Genomic DNA, 21441 nt, shown 5'->3' with positions numbered 1-21441 from the left:
GTACCACTTGGCCATTCCCAGTCCGGACCTGGGGATGCCCCTTCCCGGCCGGATGAGACACTGCGGCCTGGTGACCTTATTCTCTGCAGTGTTTTTCTACTCCATTAGTGGGTTTTTTTTTACATTTTTAAACATTTTTTAAATTAAATTGGTCATATGCATGCGATATATAAAAAAAAATAATGATAAGACTTAAACACCACATTAGACTCCAACACCCTTCCTGGAAATCATTTCTCATTCATAATTTTCTAGGAACACTCAATTGTCATGTGACAAAAGTAGGCTCTGGTAGGTTGTTTCCATGGAAACAGAAAAGCTTCTTCAGAACGTTTGTTTGTTTTGTTTAATATGAATAAAGCTTTAGAGGGAGGAATAAAACGACAGATCTGCTAATATTTACAAGAGAGCTCAATTCATCTACTGTCTAAGTGGAACGGCATCTTTAAAGCCCGCTCTGCCAGTCTGCGCCTGTCTCTTTAAATCTCTAACTAGACAGACAGGGCTTCTAGCCAATCGCTGAAATCGTTGGCTGCGTGTGGGCTGAGCCAATAGCAGCGGCCGGTACATCCTGATTTGCTCCATAGTCCCCGTGGTCCCGGTTTCCAGTTGCTGTGCACCGTGGCGACCACTGAGAAATTGGAACTCTCTGAGGTAAGCTGCTTCGCTGGGGTTCGCTGCCGCCCCGCCAGGTTTTTAACAGGCCTTTCTGCACCAAAGGGCGCGTGTGGCCGGGGTTAGGTGGTCTGTGTAACCCCGGCGTATTCAGCAGATGCAGGCGTGGGTATTGATTGGGCCTCGTGGGTCCATCTGATGAAGCGTTATTGATTGGGCCGGGGCCTTATGTGTTATTCACATGGAAGCAGGTTATGTGTTATTCACATGGAGAGTCTGCATGGGGCGCGCAGAGGCCTGTTGGTGACCACGTGACGCTGTCCTTGCATCCATTTATACCCAGGAATTCCTGCCACCCTGGCCTTGCCCTCCTGGTTTACCTTTTAATTGAATTCCCCCCCCACAGGTGTGCAGCTCCCTGGCCAAAGCCCGGTGTCCAGCTTTTCCAGACTCTGAATCTGCCCCGCCACCAACCCCTTTGCTGCCCCTTTGTCCTAGCTTTAACTCCCTGTCCTCAGCCCTTTTACAGCCCTGCTATACCCCTCAGGTGCCCTGTTGCCCTCTCACGTAGGCTGGCACAGTAGCGGTCGCTGTTTTGTGCATGCGCATTCTCTGTGGATGTGGTATATGTACCGGTATGTGTTTTTTTTTATATATATATAATATATATATTTTACCTGGTGTTTCTCTGATGGTGTCGAGTCTGCCGGTGGGGTGATAAGGAAACGAGCCGGAGGGTCCCACATGCAGGACGCACAGGAACCAAAGAGCCCTGTAACCAATCAAAATGTTTACTCAATAACTTCATAACCTCCAAGGTGCCTGCACGTGTCCGTGTTACATGATGGCGTGTTCACAACTCTTTATACTAAAGGGCATCGCAGAGTATAAAGCGGTTCTGGTGCAAAACCAGGAAAATGGTATTAACTGAGCATCCTGTTGCCATGGTGATTAGACGCACATCCTTCTCCGTGAGACACCCACTGCTGGTTCTCAAACGGTTAATATTATTGCTGGGGTATAGAAATGTAACCCTAGTAATTTACGAAAGACACAAAAAGCTTCGGCTTTATTCCACTATAACTACCCCTTCCGTAGAGACGAGATAAATAACGGGTTACCCTCTGTTGGGAATATTACATTGTAACGGCTAATGTAGCGGCCCCCCGTCTAGTCGTCCGTTTCTCCTGCTGTAAAGACTCAAACCTTAATCAGTCGTTGGTCTCGTCTTAGATTCAGGAGCCGAATGTCTATCCCATGCATGTTTAATACCCTCACTGTATTACCCTCTACCGCTTCCCGTACAGTTAAGCGCACAGCAGTTGTTCTTTAGATACATGCCAGTTTTACAGGTAGTGCCCGTTCGTCACTTACCAGCCGATGGTAAGGAGTGAAGAGGCCATTCGGGTCCCTGTTCAGTGTCTCGGTGACTTGTAATCTTAAAGTCTCTTTCATTGAAATCCAGGGAGTATTAAGTGCCGTCCCCGGCTCGGTCAATTTATTCCGGTGCTGGAAGGAGAGGTGTTGTTACGACACGAGTCCTGTCCCGTGTAACACCGTCTGGGGGTAATTGTTACGTTAGGCGATACCGCGGAGGGATTTAATATTTCTCATTAAATAACCAAAACACCAGCTGATTCCCGAATCGCTAATCTGCCATTGGACGGCAGGATCTCGGTGTTTACATGTGATATTTACCAGCATGCCCCTCTCAGCCGGGGTCACTGCTGGGTTTTGGTAGACTTCGCATATCAAAGGAATAAGGCTGTAAGGCGCTCCCGGTAACTGGGATACCGAGCATTGCGCACAATAAACCCGATCGGCCCCCTGCGGGGTTGGGCGCACAGATTCCCTTCCTTCTTATTTCCCATTTGTTGTCTTTCGTATGCTTTAGGGCAGGTCATGCGTTAGAGCAGCCGCCTAGTAACCTGGATCTAAACATAACGTGTGGGGGGGTCTACATGTATGTCTACATCAGGGCTCGACAAATCCCAGGTCGCCATGGCGACTCAGAATTTTGTCCTGGCGCCTAGGAGTTTGTCAGCCACAAAAAAATGTCTCCGCGTCACCACGCGGGGGTGCTGCTGCACAGACAGCACAGCCACTCAGAGCCCGCCCCCGAGCCTGAAATCACTCCCACGGAGTGATCCTGTAGGCTGAAACCCCGATTGCAGGAAAACCTGCAATAGCGTTTTCAGCTGCCACAGGCAGCTTTAGGAAAGGGGTTTCAGTGTTGATTGGGTCCCCACACAAGTGTGGGGACCTGACACAACACCCCCCTGCTGCCTGATCGCTCCATGAGAGCGACAGGGCAGCATTAACCCCTTCAATGGAAGCCCAGGCAGGCCAGCAACAGCAAAAACGAGCCCCCACAAGCCCTTTGATGATTCCTGTAGGCATGGAAGCCTACAGCAGTCATCAGAGACTCTCCCCTGCAATGGCTGGTCTATAGACCAGCCATTGCCTCCCAGCTGCCAGAGGCATGAGGCACATGAGTGTGGAGACCAGCCCCAACACCCCCCTGCTGCCTGATCGCTCCATGAGAGCTACAGTGCAGCGTTAACCCCTTCAATTCCACAATTGTGTATAACACATTCGTGGCATTGCAATCTTGTGGGGACTAAATATCAGTCAATGCTGTGCTCCAATGGAAAATCAGCATTGAAAGCGTAAAAAAAAAATATATATATATCAAAAAAAAAAAAACAGCACTGACCTGAAAGTCCAGGGTTCCTCCAGGTCAAATGCTGTGAGTTTAGTAAGTGGGCTGATGATGATCGGATCCCTCCTAACCTACTGTTAGTTTAAAAAAAAATCCTGGCTCCTAACTTTTTTAGCTGGCGCCTAGATTCACAACAAATTTGTCAAGCCCTGGTCTACATGTTATATTATATATGTCATTGATGTGTGATGATGATTAAGGCTTAAGTATCTCAACACTGTGCACGTAACAAAACTTTATTATACCTTTTTGTAATTTTTGTTTGTTTGTAATGAATATGCCTTTGTTTCTTGCTCTTTAAACTTGACCTCTGGCTTCTGAGCTATAGGCTCATGGGTTTCCACTAGGGCACAGAGTTCCCAGTTTCATGGTGAAAGTCAGGCAGATCGACAAAGCGCTTTAGAGGCTGTGTGTCTGTTGATGTTGTGAGAGGGCCAGAGGTTTAGATGGAATGGAAGGTTTTACTTTTCCGACTAGGTGGTAGATAAGTGGAGCAGCCTCCCAGCATAAAGGGTAGAGGGTAATACAGTGAGGATATTAAACATGCATGGGATAGACATACGGCTCCTGAGTCTAAGACGAAGCCAACGACTGATTAAGATTTCAGTCTACAGTAAGAAATACGGGCCGTATGGGGCCGATCTGCCGGCAGGTTCTAAGTTATGATGACGTTTAAACCATTTACTATATAGCAACGGGGAAATCTATCCGTATCAGAAAGCTGATTCTTCAATATATGACAGCCCGTCTTAATGAGCGGAAAATATTCTTTGGCTGCATCTAGAATGTTGTCTTATATTTTGTTTTTCAGAAAAAGGACACCTTGTATGTAGGAGTCGCAGTACGATGTATTGTGCTGGCGGCACACCTGCTTATCATTCCAGTGTAAAGTAGGAGAGAGTGGGGGGCTCGTGCAGGTGTTGGGAGGGATCTGCCCCCTACGGTTCATGCTGAGTGTGGAATGGGTAAATGCCAGCTGCCCGGGCATCTTCTGTTTGACTTTCAGGCAGCTTTGGGGCGGCTGACGCGTGTGGGCTGCTTGCCACCTTGGCATGAAACCTTGTGGCTAGTCTGTCTGTCTGTCTGTACGGTGCTGTAAAAGGTAAAATTGCATGTGTTGCCCAAGCATGGCTGGGAAGGGCAGTTTTTTGTATGCGAGCTGTCTGGTGGCTTAATGCGCAGTAAGGCACTCTGGCTGTTTTTGGAGTGTGTTTTTATATATATGTATAGTATAGTATATTATAATCTCTTCTTTGTGCTGAATTTGCTTGAGTTTTTTTGCATGCAGTCTATGAGGTGAAACTTAGACTGAGCGTCCCCTGCCGGCTTCCGTTAGTACTAATGAGATCGGCGCACGCGTTGTCATTTTTGCGCATGCCTGCAAGTAGCCCAAAACGGGCACTACCATCTTCACTGTTAGAGGGGAAATTACCGGTTCAAGTTAAATATGATCCGGGATTTTTATTGTGTCCAGCCGTCTGTTTTATTCCGAGGATATCAAATGAAAACCAACACGTCTCATGAGTAGACAAATCGCTTAGCTTAAAGAATTCTAGAGCATTTCCGGTTTGAGGCAGCACTCCCCTCCCTGGATGTGCAGTGGCCCCGCCCCCTCATTGATGTGCTTTTCAGAGCATTCGCTGGTCGCCATTTTGTGACGGTTCTGAGTCTGGGAAGTAACGCGTGCAGCAGCGAGGCGAGTTCGTGGAAGAATCTCAGTTACTGTGCGCTAGGGAAGCATTGAGCTTCTCCGTGGTTGTTGTAAGTGTCCGTAAGGGGCGCGGGCGGCGTGTATTCGGGGGAGGGGGCGCGAGTGTTCGGGAGGCCTGTTGTGGGAGGGCCTGGGCTCTGCGGCCTGTTCCGTGTCCTCTGCGCATGGACAGGGGCGTTTGTGTAACATATGTAGGCCGGGCAGTGATCGGTAAGATCCAGCCTGGAGATGGGCATCCACAGGGAAGCCAGCCATCTATACAAATACCCTGTGATGGGGTTATATGTGGCAACATGAGGTTTTACCTCAGTCTCGGGGTGAGTGGGCAGATTCTCGGGGTCACGCAGTCTGCAGCTGTTTATATCGTACTGCGATTTATTATTTATATTATAATTAATAGTCTGCAGTATCTCAGGCGGAGCCCCAGCTTGACGATCTGTTTGCCTTCGGTCTGCCATAGATTAGAATGGATGATGAATAAACCCATTTCATGTTCTCCATGACTGAACTCCAGTTAATTAGGTCTTTTCTCAATTTTTTATAACTGAGTTTATTGAACAATGTCTTAACTGTATAGCGTGGCCCCGGTAATGCATTGTATAGCATATCGGTTATCTTCTTAATGCGCACTAATGCTTTAACCGCGGCCGCTTGGAACAGTTTGTTCCCCTAAGCAGGATTCTCGTGAAAATACAAAGTCCCGTTTTAGGGCCAAGTGTTTGCGGGGCTCGTTTAGGCGCTGTGTATGAAGATGGCGCGTGGGTAGGGTTGCGATTTGGGGGTGCTCTTGTGTTACCCTCTTCTCCTTAGCACCAGTTTGTTATTGTATGTGTTATTGTGTTTGTTTATAAATTGTTCTAATGAATGTAACAGCGCTGCGGAATTGGCCGGCGCTTTATAAATAAATGTAGTGTAATGTTACCCGTGTACTGATTCCTTTAACGAGTTCTGGTGCTGGTTGGTGATCCTAGATAATGTATTGTGTGGATCGCTTCCAGGTCCATTACATTTATGGAAAGTGAACGCTATTCTGGAATGGGTTTTAGTGACTTTGTATCGAGAGGCCGTCTGCAGGGGTTATTCTCCGTTAATGGGTTTCATCGTCCCTACTTTTCCCTGCGAAAAGCACATCCATCACGCTCGCTTCTGAGTCGAGTCTCTTTGCCGCTATGTTAACGCAGCTCTCCGTTTCAGTGCGCAGCTATGGAGATGGAATACATCAGAGTGGCGGAGGATGAGAACGAGGAGCCGATGGAGATACCCTCCGAAGATGACGGAACTGTCCTCCTTTCCACGGTTACCGCCCAGTTTCCGGGAGCCTGCGGTTTACGATACAGAAACCCGGTGAATCAGTGCATGCGAGGCGTCCGGCTTGTGGAAGGGATCCTCCACGCCCCAGAAAATGGATGGGGAAACCTAGTCTATTTTGTCAATTATCCTAAAGGTGAGGACTCGGTAATCTTGTGCTAAATGTGTCTAGAGATTTGCGAGTAGCGGAGAGGTTTGAGCGATGGTTATCATCGGATGCACACGTTGTGAGGAGCTCCTCTGAACTTCTTATGTATTTTTGTTTCTCTTTGCAGATAATAAGCGGAAAATGGATGAAACAGATGCTTCTTCTGCTGTTAAAATAAAGCGGGCCGTTACAAAAACCTCAGATCTCATTGTGCTGGGGCTGCCGTGGAAAACTACAGAGCAGGATCTGAAAGATTACTTCAGCACTTTCGGGGAGGTCATCATGGTTCAGGTACAGCACACAACATCGATTGTGGCTCTGCTTTCCTATCTGGTGTCGTTCTTTTTTCTTAATGTGTTGATGCTCATTACACTTTCTGTCTGTTACAGGTGAAGAAAGATGCTAAGACAGGACATTCAAAAGGATTTGGATTTGTCAGGTTTACAGACTACGAGACTCAAATTAAAGTCATGTCTCAGCGTCACATGATTGACGGTCGATGGTGTGACTGCAAGCTCCCAAATTCAAAGGTATTATTAAAGCTGTTCACATGTTAGTAATGCTCTCTGCCGTGAAGCACATCCTAATCTGTTTTAAAGTCGTGCCATGTCGGCGTTTATATCTAAGGTATCTTTTCTTTCACACCCGATAGCAGAGCCCTGATGAACCCATGCGCAGCCGGAAGGTCTTTGTTGGACGCTGCACAGAAGACATGTCAGCTGATGAGCTGCGCCAGTTCTTCACCCAGTATGGGGAGGTGGTCGATGTCTTCATCCCCAAGCCATTCAGAGCCTTTGCATTTGTTACATTTGCAGATGACCAGGTGAGCTCATAATTTATATATAAATACTACTGTGCCCACTCCTCTGTCAGCTTAGTGTTGCCCGTCTTTGTTGGTTTAATACCGTAATGGGTTTTGTGTGTTGTCATACCTACTATGCTGTTAGAAACCTGCCTTTGGATGCTGAGATTATTCAATAGGATTTCTTTTTCCTTCTAGGTTGCTCAGTCCCTTTGTGGAGAAGACCTGATAATTAAAGGAGTCAGCGTACACGTATCTACTGCAGAACCTAAGCACAACAACAACAACCGACAGTTAGATAGAGGAGGGAGGTTTCCAGGCCCCGGCTTTGGGAGTCAAGCATATCCCAGCAGCAGGGGTGGTGGTGGAAGCGGTGGTGGTGCACTTGGCAACAACCAAGGTGGAAACATGGGAGCAGGAGGCGGTAGTGGCATGAATTTTGGTGCTTTTAACATTAACCCAGCAATGATGGCAGCCGCGCAGGCTGCTTTGCAGAGTAGCTGGGGAATGATGGGTATGTTGGCCAGTCAACAGAACCAGCCCGGTCCTCCAGGTGGGAACCAGGGCCAAGGCAACCAACAAAGAGACCAGCCGCAAAGCTTTAGCTCAGGAAATAACTCTTACGGATCAAACTCTGGTGGGGGAGGCGGGATTGGTTGGGGATCTCCTAACGCTGGTGGGTCTGGCAGTGGGTTCAATGGGGGGTTCAGTTCCAGTATGGAATCCAAATCGTCTGGCTGGGGCATGTAGAAGGGATGGGTGGATGAAATATATTGTCTGAGTGATGGGTAAACCTTTTTCTGATTTCATGGTAAGTATATTGTAAAACGCATTTATAGAACTTTTTGTTTATCAATTTTCATTCGGCATGCAGTGTTCGGCTGCGTTTCCTCCGCTAAGGAGGAGGTTTTTTTTGTACATTTTCTAATGGTTTGAAACGCTGGTACTCTGTTGTTTTAATACCTTCCCGTTGGCTGAAACCTGCATGCTGAAGAAAGCCATTGTCCATCAGTCGACCCGATGTTTAACTTAGACTTTATTTGTTTTGCATCTCTTTATCGATGTAACTGGCATCCCAGATTTTTGTTTAGGACGCTCTCCTCTTCCCTTCATTCTGTCCATTGCCTCGGCTGATCTCTCCTCACCTTGTCTCTCTGGAGCCTGCACTAGCATACAATGCTGTAAATGTCCTGCCCTGGATCACTATTGTCCTCCAAGCTTTTGCCATCAAGAAGTCTCCAAGCTGCACGCCTGGCGAGTCTTAAGACGGTGGGTGATCCCTTTTTAATCCACTACTTTATTTCATGGAAGTCGTACCGACGCTTTGAACGCACGGCTGTGAGGTGGAACCAGAAGGCTGTTTGAACTGTGGGATTGGTGGTAACCAAGGGAATGAGAGGCTTTGCGAATGAACGAGAAAAAGAGAGGGTGCAGAGAGACCTGGTGGTGCATTTTGGATTTATTTTTCTTTTAAATTTGGCGAGATGTGTCTACTCAATCCAGTGGCAATGGTGAGAGTGTTGGAGAGCAGTGGGAGCAAGTAACGTACGAATGTTTCTTGCATTCAAACGGACTTTCATTTGGAAGACTGAGGCCATTTCTGCCTGAAGCAACCTTTATAGTTTGAAGCCAGTTTGTAGTATTCTTTTCCTCTGAAATGTCTACTGCTGTGAATGCTGTATGATGTGTGCATTTTTTTTTCTGTTATTGAATTGTGAGTCAATGTGACCAGAATTTGATGCTGGTGGGGGTGGGTGATGAGCACGCTTCAGAATGATTTGAAACTCTCCTCTTTCCAAGAGTGCGGGGGGTGTTTTGGTCTGTAAGTAATAACAGGAATGCTGTTTGCTGCAGTCATGTGTTCTGTGTTTGGATGCTTTTTACAAGAACTTGTCAATGTAGGATATTCTTAAATAAAACAATTTAATATGTGTCTTGTGTATATTTTTGGTAACAATGGCCTATTTATAAAGTATCCTCTGGATTAATGGTAACATATTCTTTGGTTCCTTTTATCAGCCGGATATGTAGCAGGACCTCTAATAACTGAGCCCAGATTTCCACCACATGGGTATAACTCAGATCTTAAAACCGCCTGTAAGGGTCGAGCGTCGAATGTATTGCAGACAGCTGTCAAAAGGCTGATGAATCACAGGCATGTGGCCCCATGCTGCAAGTGTACATCAGCTGTGCCTGCGCACTAAAACATTAGCCCCCCGCTGCCTGCGTGGACATATGGGTAAGTAGGTAACTGCTTGGACTGGTGTGCATGACAAGCCCCGTCATGGCTGCGTTGCAGAAGCTTTTGAGACCTTGTGGGGTATGTTCAGTAGTGCCATTGGTTTTTTGGATTCTTTCCATGGAAACCTATGGCTGGTTAATCCCCCCCATAATCATGAAACTTTAAATTACCTGTGTTTATTAGAGAAGATGGCCCGTTATTTTTATTTTGTTAAAAATGAAAATATGTAAGGCAAAGGTGATTATACTTATGTATTTAATTCTAATGGTTCTCATGTAATTAAAATATTGACAGAGTACAATTAGCCATGTTTCTGGATGGTGTTTTCTATCCAGTCGATGTAGTTACTCACTTTTGTATAAACTCCATACAGACCTTTTGTGCCGCACTCCACCCCCCATGACACTATTCCTCCGATGAACCACTTGTTGGTCGTCTTATCTAAGAAAGCCAGCGCTCCACCGCTGTCTCCCTGGCAGGAATCCTTGCCGCCCTCTTCGAACCCGGCACATATCATGTTTTCAGTAACTACATGCTGGTTGGCGTCATCCGATCTCCTTCTGTAGGTCTCTTTACATTCTCCATGATCAACAATGTCAACTTGGACAAATTTCAGATACCTCGCTGTCACTCCTCTCTCTGTGACGCCCCAGCCGGCAACCAGCCCTGCGTGGTTGTCGGCAGTTGAGTGCGATATATGGAACCTTTCCTCCTTGGTTGGGAGGCAGATCGCCATAATATTGTCATTGATGGGAGCTTTGTTCTGCAGTTTGATGAGGGCAATGTCATTGTCAAACTGTCCTTTCTTGTAACCTTTATGGATGAAAACAGCCTCAGGCAGCCCGTTGAAGTTTTTGTCGTTGGTGTTGGTGATGCCCATTTTCATGCCAATGCTTGATATGTCATCGGCGGCTTGGTCCACCACATGAGCTGCTGTGATAACCCAATTGTCGTGTAACAGCGCGCCGGCCCCTCTCACCGGGCTGTTTATGAAGACTTGCCATGGAAAATTTCCCAGCTTTGCGTTCGTGCCGCCTATGATACGCTGAACGGCAATATTTGTTCTTTTTCCACAATCTACGGCAAAGAAAAGATAGAAACTGTATTGCTAGTATCTGTAAAAAATACCTTTTCCAAATTTCCAAGAGTTCTCTCTCTGTTATCTGATCCGCAAGCTACTAGACGCTGCCTGTGGAGAACAATAGAATGGCTTAGTCTTAATCGACCAGCCGGGCGCTCTGGCTAATGAAGATAGGACAGAAGGTCTACGGAGAACAGGACGTTCCGATGATGCGCGGAGGGGTTACGGAAAGTGGGTTTGTAATATACATCGGAAATAATCTGTAAACCCTGTTAACTGGGTTAATTAAATGTTCTGACCTGTGAAATTTTGACTTCTGGAGCCACATGATCCATTTTAATAAGAGTACCGTATCTGTAGATAGTTTGCTAAACATGAAAACTAGAAAGCGAAGGAACTACAGACTTACCGGGGACACAAGTTGGCAAAACTCTGCTCTGGGTGTTAGTTTCTTCCCACAATCCTTGAGCGCTGCACCGGTACCGACCTGAATCATCAGAAAATATTTCCATTAGATGTATTTATTCTGCGTTCTATTTAACAAAATACGATTGAAATTCTGAGGTTCCTTTCTTCACGAGTAAGAAGTAAAGACCCGAGTTGTGCTGAAGTGACAGAATTATCTGTATTCGACAATAACGCCTCCTTTCAACATCTTAAAAGTTGTTTTAGGTCTTACCTCTAGGATCTTTCATGTAATAGAAGGGCTCCGAGCACTCGTACTGGATAAGTGCGTTGTAGGTAGTCACGTCTCTCTGCGTCAAGAACTTAAACGTCCCGTTGTAGATATCTTCGGGCGTTCCGCAGTCAACAACTGTTTAGTAGACAAGGTACAGGAGCTAGCAAAAAGTTCTTTCAAAAGTAACCAAAGGAAGTCAAACTTGGAAACTTATACAAAAAAAAAAATACTTATTTGGAAATTGTTTTGGGCAAATTATATTTGTATTAAATTAATAGGAAAAAAAATAAAATTGAAATTTGGTTTAGCGCAAAAACGTTTTTCTGTGTTTAGGTGTGAGGGACCTTAGCCGCAAACCGGCTTCTGGAAATTGTAGAATTAAAGCAACGTAAAAGCTAAATAATGGATTTGGCCGAGGATTACTTTTTTATTATTTGTACCGTTTTGGATCTATCACCTCTTTGTGAGGCTGAGGAGGGAACTTACTGATGCACGTCGGCAGGGGCTTGTCCCACATTCCGTTCGTTTTACAAACCGCCGTGAAAGACGGCACCGTTTTCTCATTCTGCGGAAGGAAAAGCTGGTTTTTATCGCAGGCGAGGATGCCTGAATCGGACAGATTTGTGTAGCGGGACAGTGAGATTTCTTAAGATAAACTTATGAACAGAGGCGGTCGTATTCCTTTATTTCTAATTAAAACCGTGCCATGTGTTCGATGCATCCTAAAACTGAAACCGTTCCGGAGGTCTCTCTAGAATGAACGTTTCTCGCTATGATGTCATTGTGAGGGTTTTACCGATCGCTCAGTGTAAGTTATTAGACGTCTTAACATAGCAAGGAAGCCGTAGCGCTCGGCTATTACACGGCCGCTCCTGGGATATGACGTTTCAAATACTTTAGGCTTAACACTCACTTTATATCAGGTTACGGGATTTTATTATTTTGGTTAGAATGGCACCTGCAGGAACCTAATGCTCTTATTTTTATAGTTAATGCCGTCTCTGCTGTGCTATATTAAGCGGTGTACGGATCATCGGGGTATCGCGCCAACCCCTTTCTCGCCATCTAATTGCACACAAGGAAGCAGAAGGCAGATAAACGGTAAAAGCGAGCATCCATTTGATCCGCGGCAGGCAGACAAAGCACTCTTTCCAAATGAAATCTGTCTCCTGGCCTCTTTTATTGGGTGGACTGGAATTAAATCAGGCTGTGTAGCGGCCTCATATGGGTCACGTCTGCTTAATGGCGCTATCTCAGTATAACGTGTCAACACAAGGGAGATGAACAGCGATATTTCCAAATATTAACCTAGTAACTAAGTACAACGGTGACTTAAAAAGTTTATCTTTGTGCTGTTGTGGGTTATTGAAGATGAGGGGTTCTGTGGAGCTGCACTTACTGGACGCCAGTTCAGGGTGACCATATCTGCCCCCCCAGTACATAGGATATATTTCATATGTAGACGACGGACACTTATAAAGTCCTCCATACTGCAGGGGGCAGCAGTGGACAGGTGTGGGTTAGCAACCGGGGAAATATTTTCGTGTCCTGCAAAAAAACAGCCAATGTGGTCACCCTACCAAAGGCATAAGCCCCACTGCCCTTCCTATAATGAAAAAAGGGGTGGAGCATAGGAACAAAGTGGGCGGGGTATGTTTAAAAATGGGTGGTGGGTGGTCTGATTGTGTGTGTGTATATATATATATATATATATATATATATATATATATATATATATATATATATATATTACCGCTTGTTCAGATTCCCTCTAGTCCTTAAACGGTTAATAAAACTGACCATTTTTATCCTGTTTTATCACTTTATTTATAGTCTAATTTATGTGGAAATGTATTGAGCGCCTTTTGCACTGACTTGCAAACTGTTAAGGTGATCAGTCCCTAAATCCTGACTGCCAAACACTGCAGTCCCGCTGAGCCGGCCCTGGGTAATGCATAGCAATATCAGGGAGCCGATAAGTTAAACGCGCCCGCAAACTCCTGGGTTTATTAACCCCGTGGGGTTCGTAATGAATTCTCACCATTGTACGGAATGAGTATTTAAAGTGTGAAACGAGGTAACGACTCACCTCTAGCAGCACATAGCCCTCTTCGCAGGAGACTGAAAGCTTGTCTTTCACCACGTATGTCTTCTGCTGGGGCCTGAAGATGCCTCTGGGTGGCAGCACCGGATTAGGGCATGGAAGGGCTATGAATGAGAAACAAAAGAGTTTATAGCGTCTATACTCAGCTACAAAGTAACCAACGGGATTGCTATTGTTTGCCACCAACAGCTCTATAAAAATGAATAAACTAACAGAGTTTCCCTCCTCAGGATGGACAGCCCTCTTTATACCCCAAATCCCCACATCTCGCAGAGAGGTTTTTTTCATTCTGTCGCTGTGTTTTTTTTCATGCTTCTGCCTCTTGTCACCTCTCCTTTACAACCATTGACTGTCCCAACGCTCCCCGACCGGCGTCTTTTCCCTATTATGACATCATTTGTTGCCTCTGACCTTGCCACGTCATGCGCAAAGCTCTTGCTGGGAAATCCCAGTATTTCTAGTAATTCAGTAAAATAAACACTCTTTATTTACTGATCCTCTGTCACCAAACACCTGGGATTTGGACATTGTACTAAAGTGCGCAAATTCAACACAGGGGCAGTAACATTAAAAGAGGTCTCAAACACCTAATTACATGCCTCTGATTTAACTGTTTCATAGACGTAATGCTTCGCGGTCGCTTCTATAGGGATAGCTTCTTTTGAAAACAAAAAATAGGGTGCAAAAGTATTTTGGGGGAACCAATCGTACGTAATAATATTATGTGTGAATATTACTCATCAGTGCACTGAGAAAATAACGTAATTGAGCAGATGGTTCTAAATGTGGAAATCTTCAGGACGACTTTTCTGTAGTATACCAATAATAGAAAATAAAAGGAAACGGCAAATAGCACGAAACCATAAATAAATATGTATTACGGGGAGATTAACAGCTCTCACATACGATAAATAAATAATTAATAATTAACAGCGGAGAGAGAACAATAGTCCTCCCGCTAGCACATACGTGTAACGGAGTCATTTTTTAAAACTTAATTATATGGATGGATACTTGGTATCAGCTGCAAAAGCAGAGCAAGTAAACAAGCATGAGCAAACGTAAAATTACTCATACCAGTTTGTGAACCGTTGGCTGCAATGAGCTGCTGCTGTGGCAATGAACAGAGTAAACTCTTTAGCTTTGATCTTTTTAGGTGCACGTTAGGTGTGGAAACTGTGCACGCTGCGCCGTAGTTATGAGATGCTCTTGCTAAATGTGTATTTGAGCAGTTTTGGGATTCGCGTCATGGGAGTTGATTTGCAGTGGGATTTTTAGGGTGAAATCTCAGTTTTCAGCAAAAAATCTAGTCTTCAGACAGGTCGCTGAATGGAGCCATAGATGTGGCCTAAGACTGCATTACTGTCTGCGTGGACGAGCTTCCGAAGCGATCTAACGGATCCCGAATGGCGGACATCGTTGTGAAGCCTATTTTGTGTTTCTCTGGGTATATTTATTTTTTATATATTTTTGTAATTCATTTATTATATCGCATTATGTATCACTGGCACCGAAGCAAATTTTGCTTTTTTGGAACTAGTATGAGGAGACCATACAGCAGATTCTAGGCGGGTGAAAAGTGTAGATCTTTGGTATTTTATCTTTTTCCTGCTATTTATTTTTCCACTTTCCCAATTAAAACCCACTTGCACTTTATTTTCTTTAATTCCTGCCCACTTCCTCCGTGCAAACCACATATTCCGGGCTATTATTTTTATTCATGGAAAACTGTCATTGCTTGGATGAGACCAAGAGGGTAATTCGAGTCTGACGCACGGCAGCAAAACGCTTCCATTTATTTTATAGAGCTCTCCCGCAATAAAGATACAGAATTTCATCTCTTAAGAGCCAATTGCTGTGTCTAGACGGCCATTCCTCTGTACAAAGGGTCACATTTATTTTTTTTTAATCCAGTTTTCTGTTCAACACAATCTTATAGCTGTTGAGCCTCTTTTTTTAAATTCTGCCTCCCACCACCTACGCTGGAATGCAGTTCCATGTATTTGCCACCATGTCTACCTGTTTTTTTTTAACTTTTGGGGTAACGTGAGAAGTCCGAGAGGTCTGGAGACGCGCGGGAAGCAGGGGTTACTCTAACCTTTTGCTGTGTACTGAATCTTCCACCCAGTGTGGTCTCCGGAGCTGTCGGACGTGAAGACGATTTCCACTCTGTTACTCCGGGTGTCAATTTCTGCCGGTAAGCTGTCTCCGCACAGCGCCGGGAGATCCTTCGCACCGGCTCTTATCTGAAACAGAGAGAGAAAGAATATGTGGAAGACGGTTGGGGGGGGGCACACACAGCGGATACAAAAAATGTACACAAAAAGGTGAGGCGCTACGATGGGGGGGAGAGGGTTAACCATAAAAACATAAAAAAAATCAGAATCAGAAATAATCCACGAGGACTTAAATGATGACATCAGAAATGTTATTTTTATTAACTGGAGTTCTATGAATAGCAACAACGTTTCAACCTAGAAAGATCTTCATCGGGTCAGAGTTAGTGGGGGATCAGCAAAAAAAATAGGGCTTAACAAGGAACCGCAATAAAGTAGCATTATGAGGGGCAGGTTCATTGCGGAGACCCCAAACATCCAGTGGGGGGTAGATATAGTGGAGGGTTTTGGTTGGCGTGAGTCTGGGGATCGGTTTAAACATGGGGGGGCTGGCCAGCGATTCATGATATGCCCAAGGCTTTGAGTCGGACCCAAGTCAAGCTGGGCATATCACGAACGGGTCCAAAGGATAAGATCTGTGTGATCCGATACATGTTACAGATCACACAGGAAACACTGAAGGATCTCAGATATAATACAGAACCATAAATAATAAATAAGGGAACACAAATCAAGGTAAGAGGCCATAGTGAAAACCAGAGAGTTTTTGTGGAACAGCCTCCCAGCAGCGGAGGTTAAAACAATGAACGAATTGAATCCTTTGGGGGGTAAGTATAAGGCTATTCTAAATATAAGACCAGGCCTAATTTAGGACCTTTCAGAGCGTAGTAGGTAAGTATAACATGACTCCCAGCAGAAGTGGTAAGGGTTAAACCAGCGAGGGAATGTAAATATACATGGATAGGCGGATGGCCCCTGAATCTAAGACGAGAACAGGTGTTGCGCTCTACACTGTCAGGGGTCCACACTTGGCTTCCACCCCAGACCCCCCCCCCCGAAGGATCCCTGCTGCTAGCAAACAGCTCCCTGTCCCTTTAAATAAAATGCATGCGCCGAGGTGGGGAGCAGGTCACGCTCTGCCTTCTAAACACATGTGACAATCAACAGTGATTTTGCCAAAACCAAAATGAAAATTAACCAGTGCACAGAGTGGAAAATTACCAGAGTCCCCGGGGGCCGAGCGGCAGAGAGCAGAAGCGGGGTATTTAACAAATGGATTTTCTTTGTGCTCCTGAAATTGAAACCGTTTCACGAGAGTCCGCGGAGCGGGCAAAGCAGCGTCAACAGCGATGTGTCTGTCATTTAATAACACGCCGGTCGCGATAAGCCACCAAAAGCTCTTTCCTCGCCTTTTTCATTTCGTTTGGAAATTTCTCTAAGCGTTTGGTTCTCTTCAGAAGAAGCCCTGGGATTGGGGTCTATAGGGGGTAATTCTTCAAAGAACGCGCTTCCGTCCAGGGCTGTCCAACTTGATCATCGACGGCGTTAATCTAGGCTGTTTTTCGAATCTTAGGGGACTCGAGATTTTGATCTGTACATTGTGCTAAATCGCTAGCGAGTCTTTGGGTCAAATGATGTTCTAAGCCAGGGGTCTCCAGACTGCGGCCCTCCAGCTGCTGCAGGACCACATCTCCCATACTCCTCTGTCAGCCTCTTAGCTGAAGGAGCATTATGGGAGTTGTAGTCCTGCAACATCTGGGAGGGGGGCATAGTTTGGAGACCCCTGTTCTAAGCTACAGATTCTACTGTAACCCTTTGTGGTGTTGAGGTGCATTTACCACCCTCTTGGAGAGGCGGCTGACCGTGTGCATAGGACCACACATTCCTTACTCCATGGATAACGATGGATGGGAGTAACGGAAACAGAATTGTTAATTAGTGTGAGAAATGCACGTGCCTCCAAAATGGGGTTGCCCCCCATATCTCACGGTATTTACCCCAATCCTGGTGTGAATGGGCAGATTCTCAGGGTCACACAGGCTGGAGCCGACGTCTTATTGTCCTCTGATTCAATGATATCTGAACATTCCAATTGTTGCTATTCTCCCTGCTATATCACAGCTGGAATCCCTGCTTGAATACAGGTGACTACATTCAGACTATCTTTATCTCTTGACAAATCCGTTAGTAGAACCATTTGGTGGCCACCATTAAAATACGTTAGTCCTCGAGCACTCACCTGCAGCCTGTCGTAAGGGCACAAAACATCAGGGTGCGACTCCACATTGAAGTCCAAAAATTTCAAATGGATTGAGAAGCCTTCTTCAGCTTGGATGGAGTACTTGCAGTTGGAGAGTTTGGGGTAAGCGCCGGGGTAATCGGGGCTGGTGATCTCACCTATTCTTTCTTTGTAGATCTGCCCACCGCATGACGCTAAGACAGAGATATAAGATTAACACGTCCGCTGTACCCAAAGACAGCTTTGACTTCGTCTTCCAACTTGCGAGAGGATCCTTTGATCCCATCACAATATTTTTCCCTGGTTACGTCATTCTAATGCACAACCCTCCAGGAAGTCTCAGACTACAAGTCCCATGATCCTCTAATCATAATAGGCGTTGTAGTTAAAGGTCCATATAATACAGAGAGTGTAAAACACAGCAAGCACAAGTGTTACATCTGAGGTGAGTAGAAGGAGCACTTGTTTGTGTATGAAGGCTGGGACCTGAGTGGTTACCATCATTGAAAAGAGAACCACAATTAAAGTACATGTACATTCAAGCATTGAGGCAAAAATAACACTAAAAGGCTCTTGATTCTTAAATTTTTTATTGTTATTATTATTATTATCCCTCCTTTTTTTGGACTGGTTCAGCGGTGGGGTCCATTCTTTATTTTCTATGCTGTTGTAATGGGGGTCTCGCTAATTATTAGGGGGTTCTCCTCTGTCACTCGGTACTTCCCTCTTCCCTTATTGGGCTATTTAAAAAAAAAAAAAAAAAAAAAAACAATTCACAATTGTGGGAGATTTAAGGATTTTTCCTGAATTAATTATTTTCCTAAGCGAGTTTTTTTAGATTCAGAATCATCAGAACAACTTCGTTTTGCAATTTGAAACTTTCACTAAATGTAACTTTTTTTTTTTAATTGTTTTTTAATTTTTTTAGAATACTCCCCAAAATCTCCCTGTATAACCTGTAAATAGACTAGAGCATAAAGATTTTTTTTTAAAATTAAATTCACCCACCTATGCAAATTTTCTTGTCGCTGTGCAGGTTAAATCCAGCTCGGCAGCTACAGTAAAATCCTCCGATATAATTGTGACAGAAGTGATCGCAGGTCTCTGGGTCCACCTCGCACTCGTTAATGTCTAAAAATAAGAAAAGAGGAAAGAAAATGAGAAAAGAAAATCAGAAAAAAGTTATAATACATGATGGTTTTCAATTTATGTCAATCCCTGAGACTGGGGGAAGTAATTTCCCTTTGCACTCCCCACTTCCTGTTGTTTTATGGCAACTTCCTGCTCGCTAATAATATAACTGCAAGTGAAAGCCTAAAAAAACTTTATTTGATATATATTATATATATATATATATATATTATATATAATATTTCAACATTTTTGGACATTAGAAATTGTAATGAAAATTGCTTTATAGTTCAAAAATACTGTTCCAGCTCTCCAAACCACACCATCCCAACAACAACCCCTCTCTGTGGGGCAATTTTCTGGGACACATATTAACATTTTATGCTCCTGTCTAGTAGTTAATTCACTTGTGGGATCCTTAATAGTCTGGGTTATGAAAGATATGAGGTGCCGTATTATAGCAATTATATTATTGATAAATAATAATAATATAAATTAATATTATACATAAATATTATTATTTATAACATTTTGCTGATTTAGGGGTTCACTGTCACCTTCAGCCGCGTAGAAAGCCTCAAAGCCAATAAACTCCTTCTCGTTAGAGTAATCGCTCCTGAACGTGACGGTCATTTTATTATCCAAAGAGTAAAAAACGGCGTCTTCTGGGGCTTTTTCCGTGTCCGTGCTCTCCTTGCCACACAAGTGAGCCACCTCGGTCCCTTTGGAAACAAGCTAGAAAATAAGCACCGAGCATTTTAGGTGAAACACCAAAAAAAAACACAGATAAAACCACTTAGCACAAGAATCACTTTATTTACATCACCCGGGACACAACCGGCATTTTACATTTGCTTTAATAATCATTCTTTTTTTTTTTTATTTGATCATTGTCTGAGATTTACAGGAAAATATGAACTCAGGAGAGAACTTGTTGTGTAATAAACAAAAAAACACAAAAATGTAATAAATTCACAGCATTTTCCGAAATTCCTTTTTTTTTGTGGATCCGGGTAACAGCCACCGGTGTTTATTCCGCAAACGTCGAATGATTAGCAATTAAAGTAAATCTGGATTACGCAAGCAGCCAGCATCATGGCCAAAGTGAACTCTTCCCGTAAGATATTAACCCTTTAAATCAAAATCCGGTGTAACGCGGAATTGTCTGCTTAATCGTTTGTTAATAGAGATGGGAGAAATGTTGAAAATCGCATCTGCTGGAGTTAGCGCGATGGCAGAAGCGGGTGGAAGCCCCTGCTTCCCGCGGACCGGCCCCACGCTGCTTGCGCCACTTCCTAATTTTTTACACTGAATTTTTTCAGCCTTTTTGCGACATTAGGAATTATATGTTTTTACAAATTAATTTCTTTACAAATTAACCCAAAAAATGGTCTTTCTGTATATATATCTCGCTGCCGCCGGCCACTCACCTTGACGTAGTCATATTCGCACAGGTAGGAGAGCTCCAGGTGGAAGTGCGTGAAGTAGACCTTAATGCGATGTCCCACCGGAGCAGTGATCGTCCAGGTCTGCGTCTGATCGTTGGGATAGGGTTTCGGGAAACTCGGAGAAGCGATTCTCCCAGAAAGCCCTGTTAGTTCTACGCCGTCGGCGCCGGTCACCATGACGATCAGAAATAAAAAACACAACCTGCCAAAAACAGACAAAACATCGGAATCACGGAGAAGGACATTGAAACATTTCGTTATTCACTTTTAGAGCCGTTTAAATTTAGATTTTTGTCATTTTCTCAGATAAAGAATAATTATTTCAGGCCGTCAAAGTTCTAGAACCTGCAAAAATTAATTTGATGATATTCCAACGAAATATGAAAAAGGTGAATAAATAATAAAAAAGTATAAAAGTGCCAAAAGTGGAAAATCATTAAAATGACCACGGTCCGAAACTGTCCCTTTTTTCTTTTACAATTTTTTGCATTTTTTTTTAAATTATATTTAGATCTCCTCTACCGATATCTTAACATACGCTGTCCTCAAAATAATAAAAAATTAAGGCAAATCCTCCATACCTCATGACTCTGTCGTGTTCTCAGAAAATGTTTTGTCCCGTTAGCTGTTTGCTCGTCACACACCTTTGATCGGCGAGGCTGTCCCCTGCGGCCACTGACCTACGGGAATCTGGCTTTGTTTGAAGTACAATGTTTATCTGTGGATTTCTGTAATAATCCCAAAAGCGGTGGCCTAGAAAACGTGCTATTTATACAAAACACAGCGGATACCATGGAAAACCTTACTGAGAGGGTGGTGGATGAGTGGATCAGCCTCCCAGCAGAAGTGGTAGAAGGTAATACAGTGAGGGGATTAAACATGCATGGGATAGACATACGGCTCCTGAATCTAAGACAAATAAAATGACCGATTGGCTGAGGTTAATTGCTTAAGCGACAGTTTAGCGCCCTGTACAGCCCGGAAAATGAATCTGTAAGTAGAATTAATTTATTACCCATAAACTCGGGGGGGGGGGGACCTGACAGCTCCCAGGTAGGGGTTTAATATCGCGGCAAAGACACCGAGTTGCTTCA

The 21441-nt window shown here is 44.3% G+C and overlaps 2 protein-coding genes across 5 annotated transcripts; one reads left to right on the top strand and one right to left on the bottom strand.

The window, feature by feature from the left end:
* The first annotated feature begins 547 nt into the window (after positions 1 to 547).
* TARDBP (TAR DNA binding protein) lies at positions 548 to 9248 on the top strand. 3 transcript variants are annotated; one of them, XM_053451821.1, is made up of 6 exons: positions 548 to 654; positions 6243 to 6492; positions 6632 to 6795; positions 6894 to 7034; positions 7157 to 7327; positions 7505 to 9248. In XM_053451821.1, the coding sequence occupies exons 2-6, from the start codon at positions 6252 to 6254 to the stop codon at positions 8054 to 8056; spliced, it is 1269 nt and encodes a 422-aa protein (XP_053307796.1). In that variant the 5' UTR covers positions 548 to 654; positions 6243 to 6251; the 3' UTR covers positions 8057 to 9248. The 3 variants fall into 3 exon arrangements, with proteins under 3 accessions (XP_053307796.1, XP_053307797.1, XP_053307795.1); XM_053451822.1 differs by lacking the exon at positions 548 to 654 and adding an exon at positions 4957 to 5098 and having other exon boundaries at positions 7160 to 7327; XM_053451820.1 differs by lacking the exon at positions 548 to 654 and adding an exon at positions 4957 to 5098.
* Positions 9249 to 9786: 538 nt separating this feature from the next.
* Positions 9787 to 20983, bottom strand: MASP2 (MBL associated serine protease 2). 2 transcript variants are annotated; one of them, XM_053451817.1, is made up of 11 exons: positions 20929 to 20983; positions 20330 to 20549; positions 19457 to 19634; positions 18777 to 18899; positions 17769 to 17962; positions 15511 to 15658; positions 13398 to 13516; positions 11795 to 11873; positions 11309 to 11443; positions 11039 to 11116; positions 9787 to 10625 (listed from the first exon to the last, which is right to left on the bottom strand). In XM_053451817.1, exons 1-11 carry the CDS (start codon positions 20931 to 20933, stop codon positions 9850 to 9852), a joined length of 2055 nt encoding a protein of 684 aa, XP_053307792.1. In that variant the 5' UTR covers positions 20934 to 20983; the 3' UTR covers positions 9787 to 9849. The 2 variants fall into 2 exon arrangements, with proteins under 2 accessions (XP_053307792.1, XP_053307793.1); XM_053451818.1 differs by lacking the exons at positions 15511 to 15658; positions 17769 to 17962 and having other exon boundaries at positions 20929 to 20978.
* Positions 20984 to 21441: the final 458 nt, after the last annotated feature.

This window comes from Spea bombifrons, chromosome 12, assembly GCF_027358695.1.
Source record: "Spea bombifrons isolate aSpeBom1 chromosome 12, aSpeBom1.2.pri, whole genome shotgun sequence".
Classification (NCBI taxonomy): domain Eukaryota; kingdom Metazoa; phylum Chordata; class Amphibia; order Anura; family Pelobatidae; genus Spea; species Spea bombifrons.
Note: the sequence above shows the minus strand (reverse complement) of the source record. Positions and strands in the feature narration are given on the sequence as shown.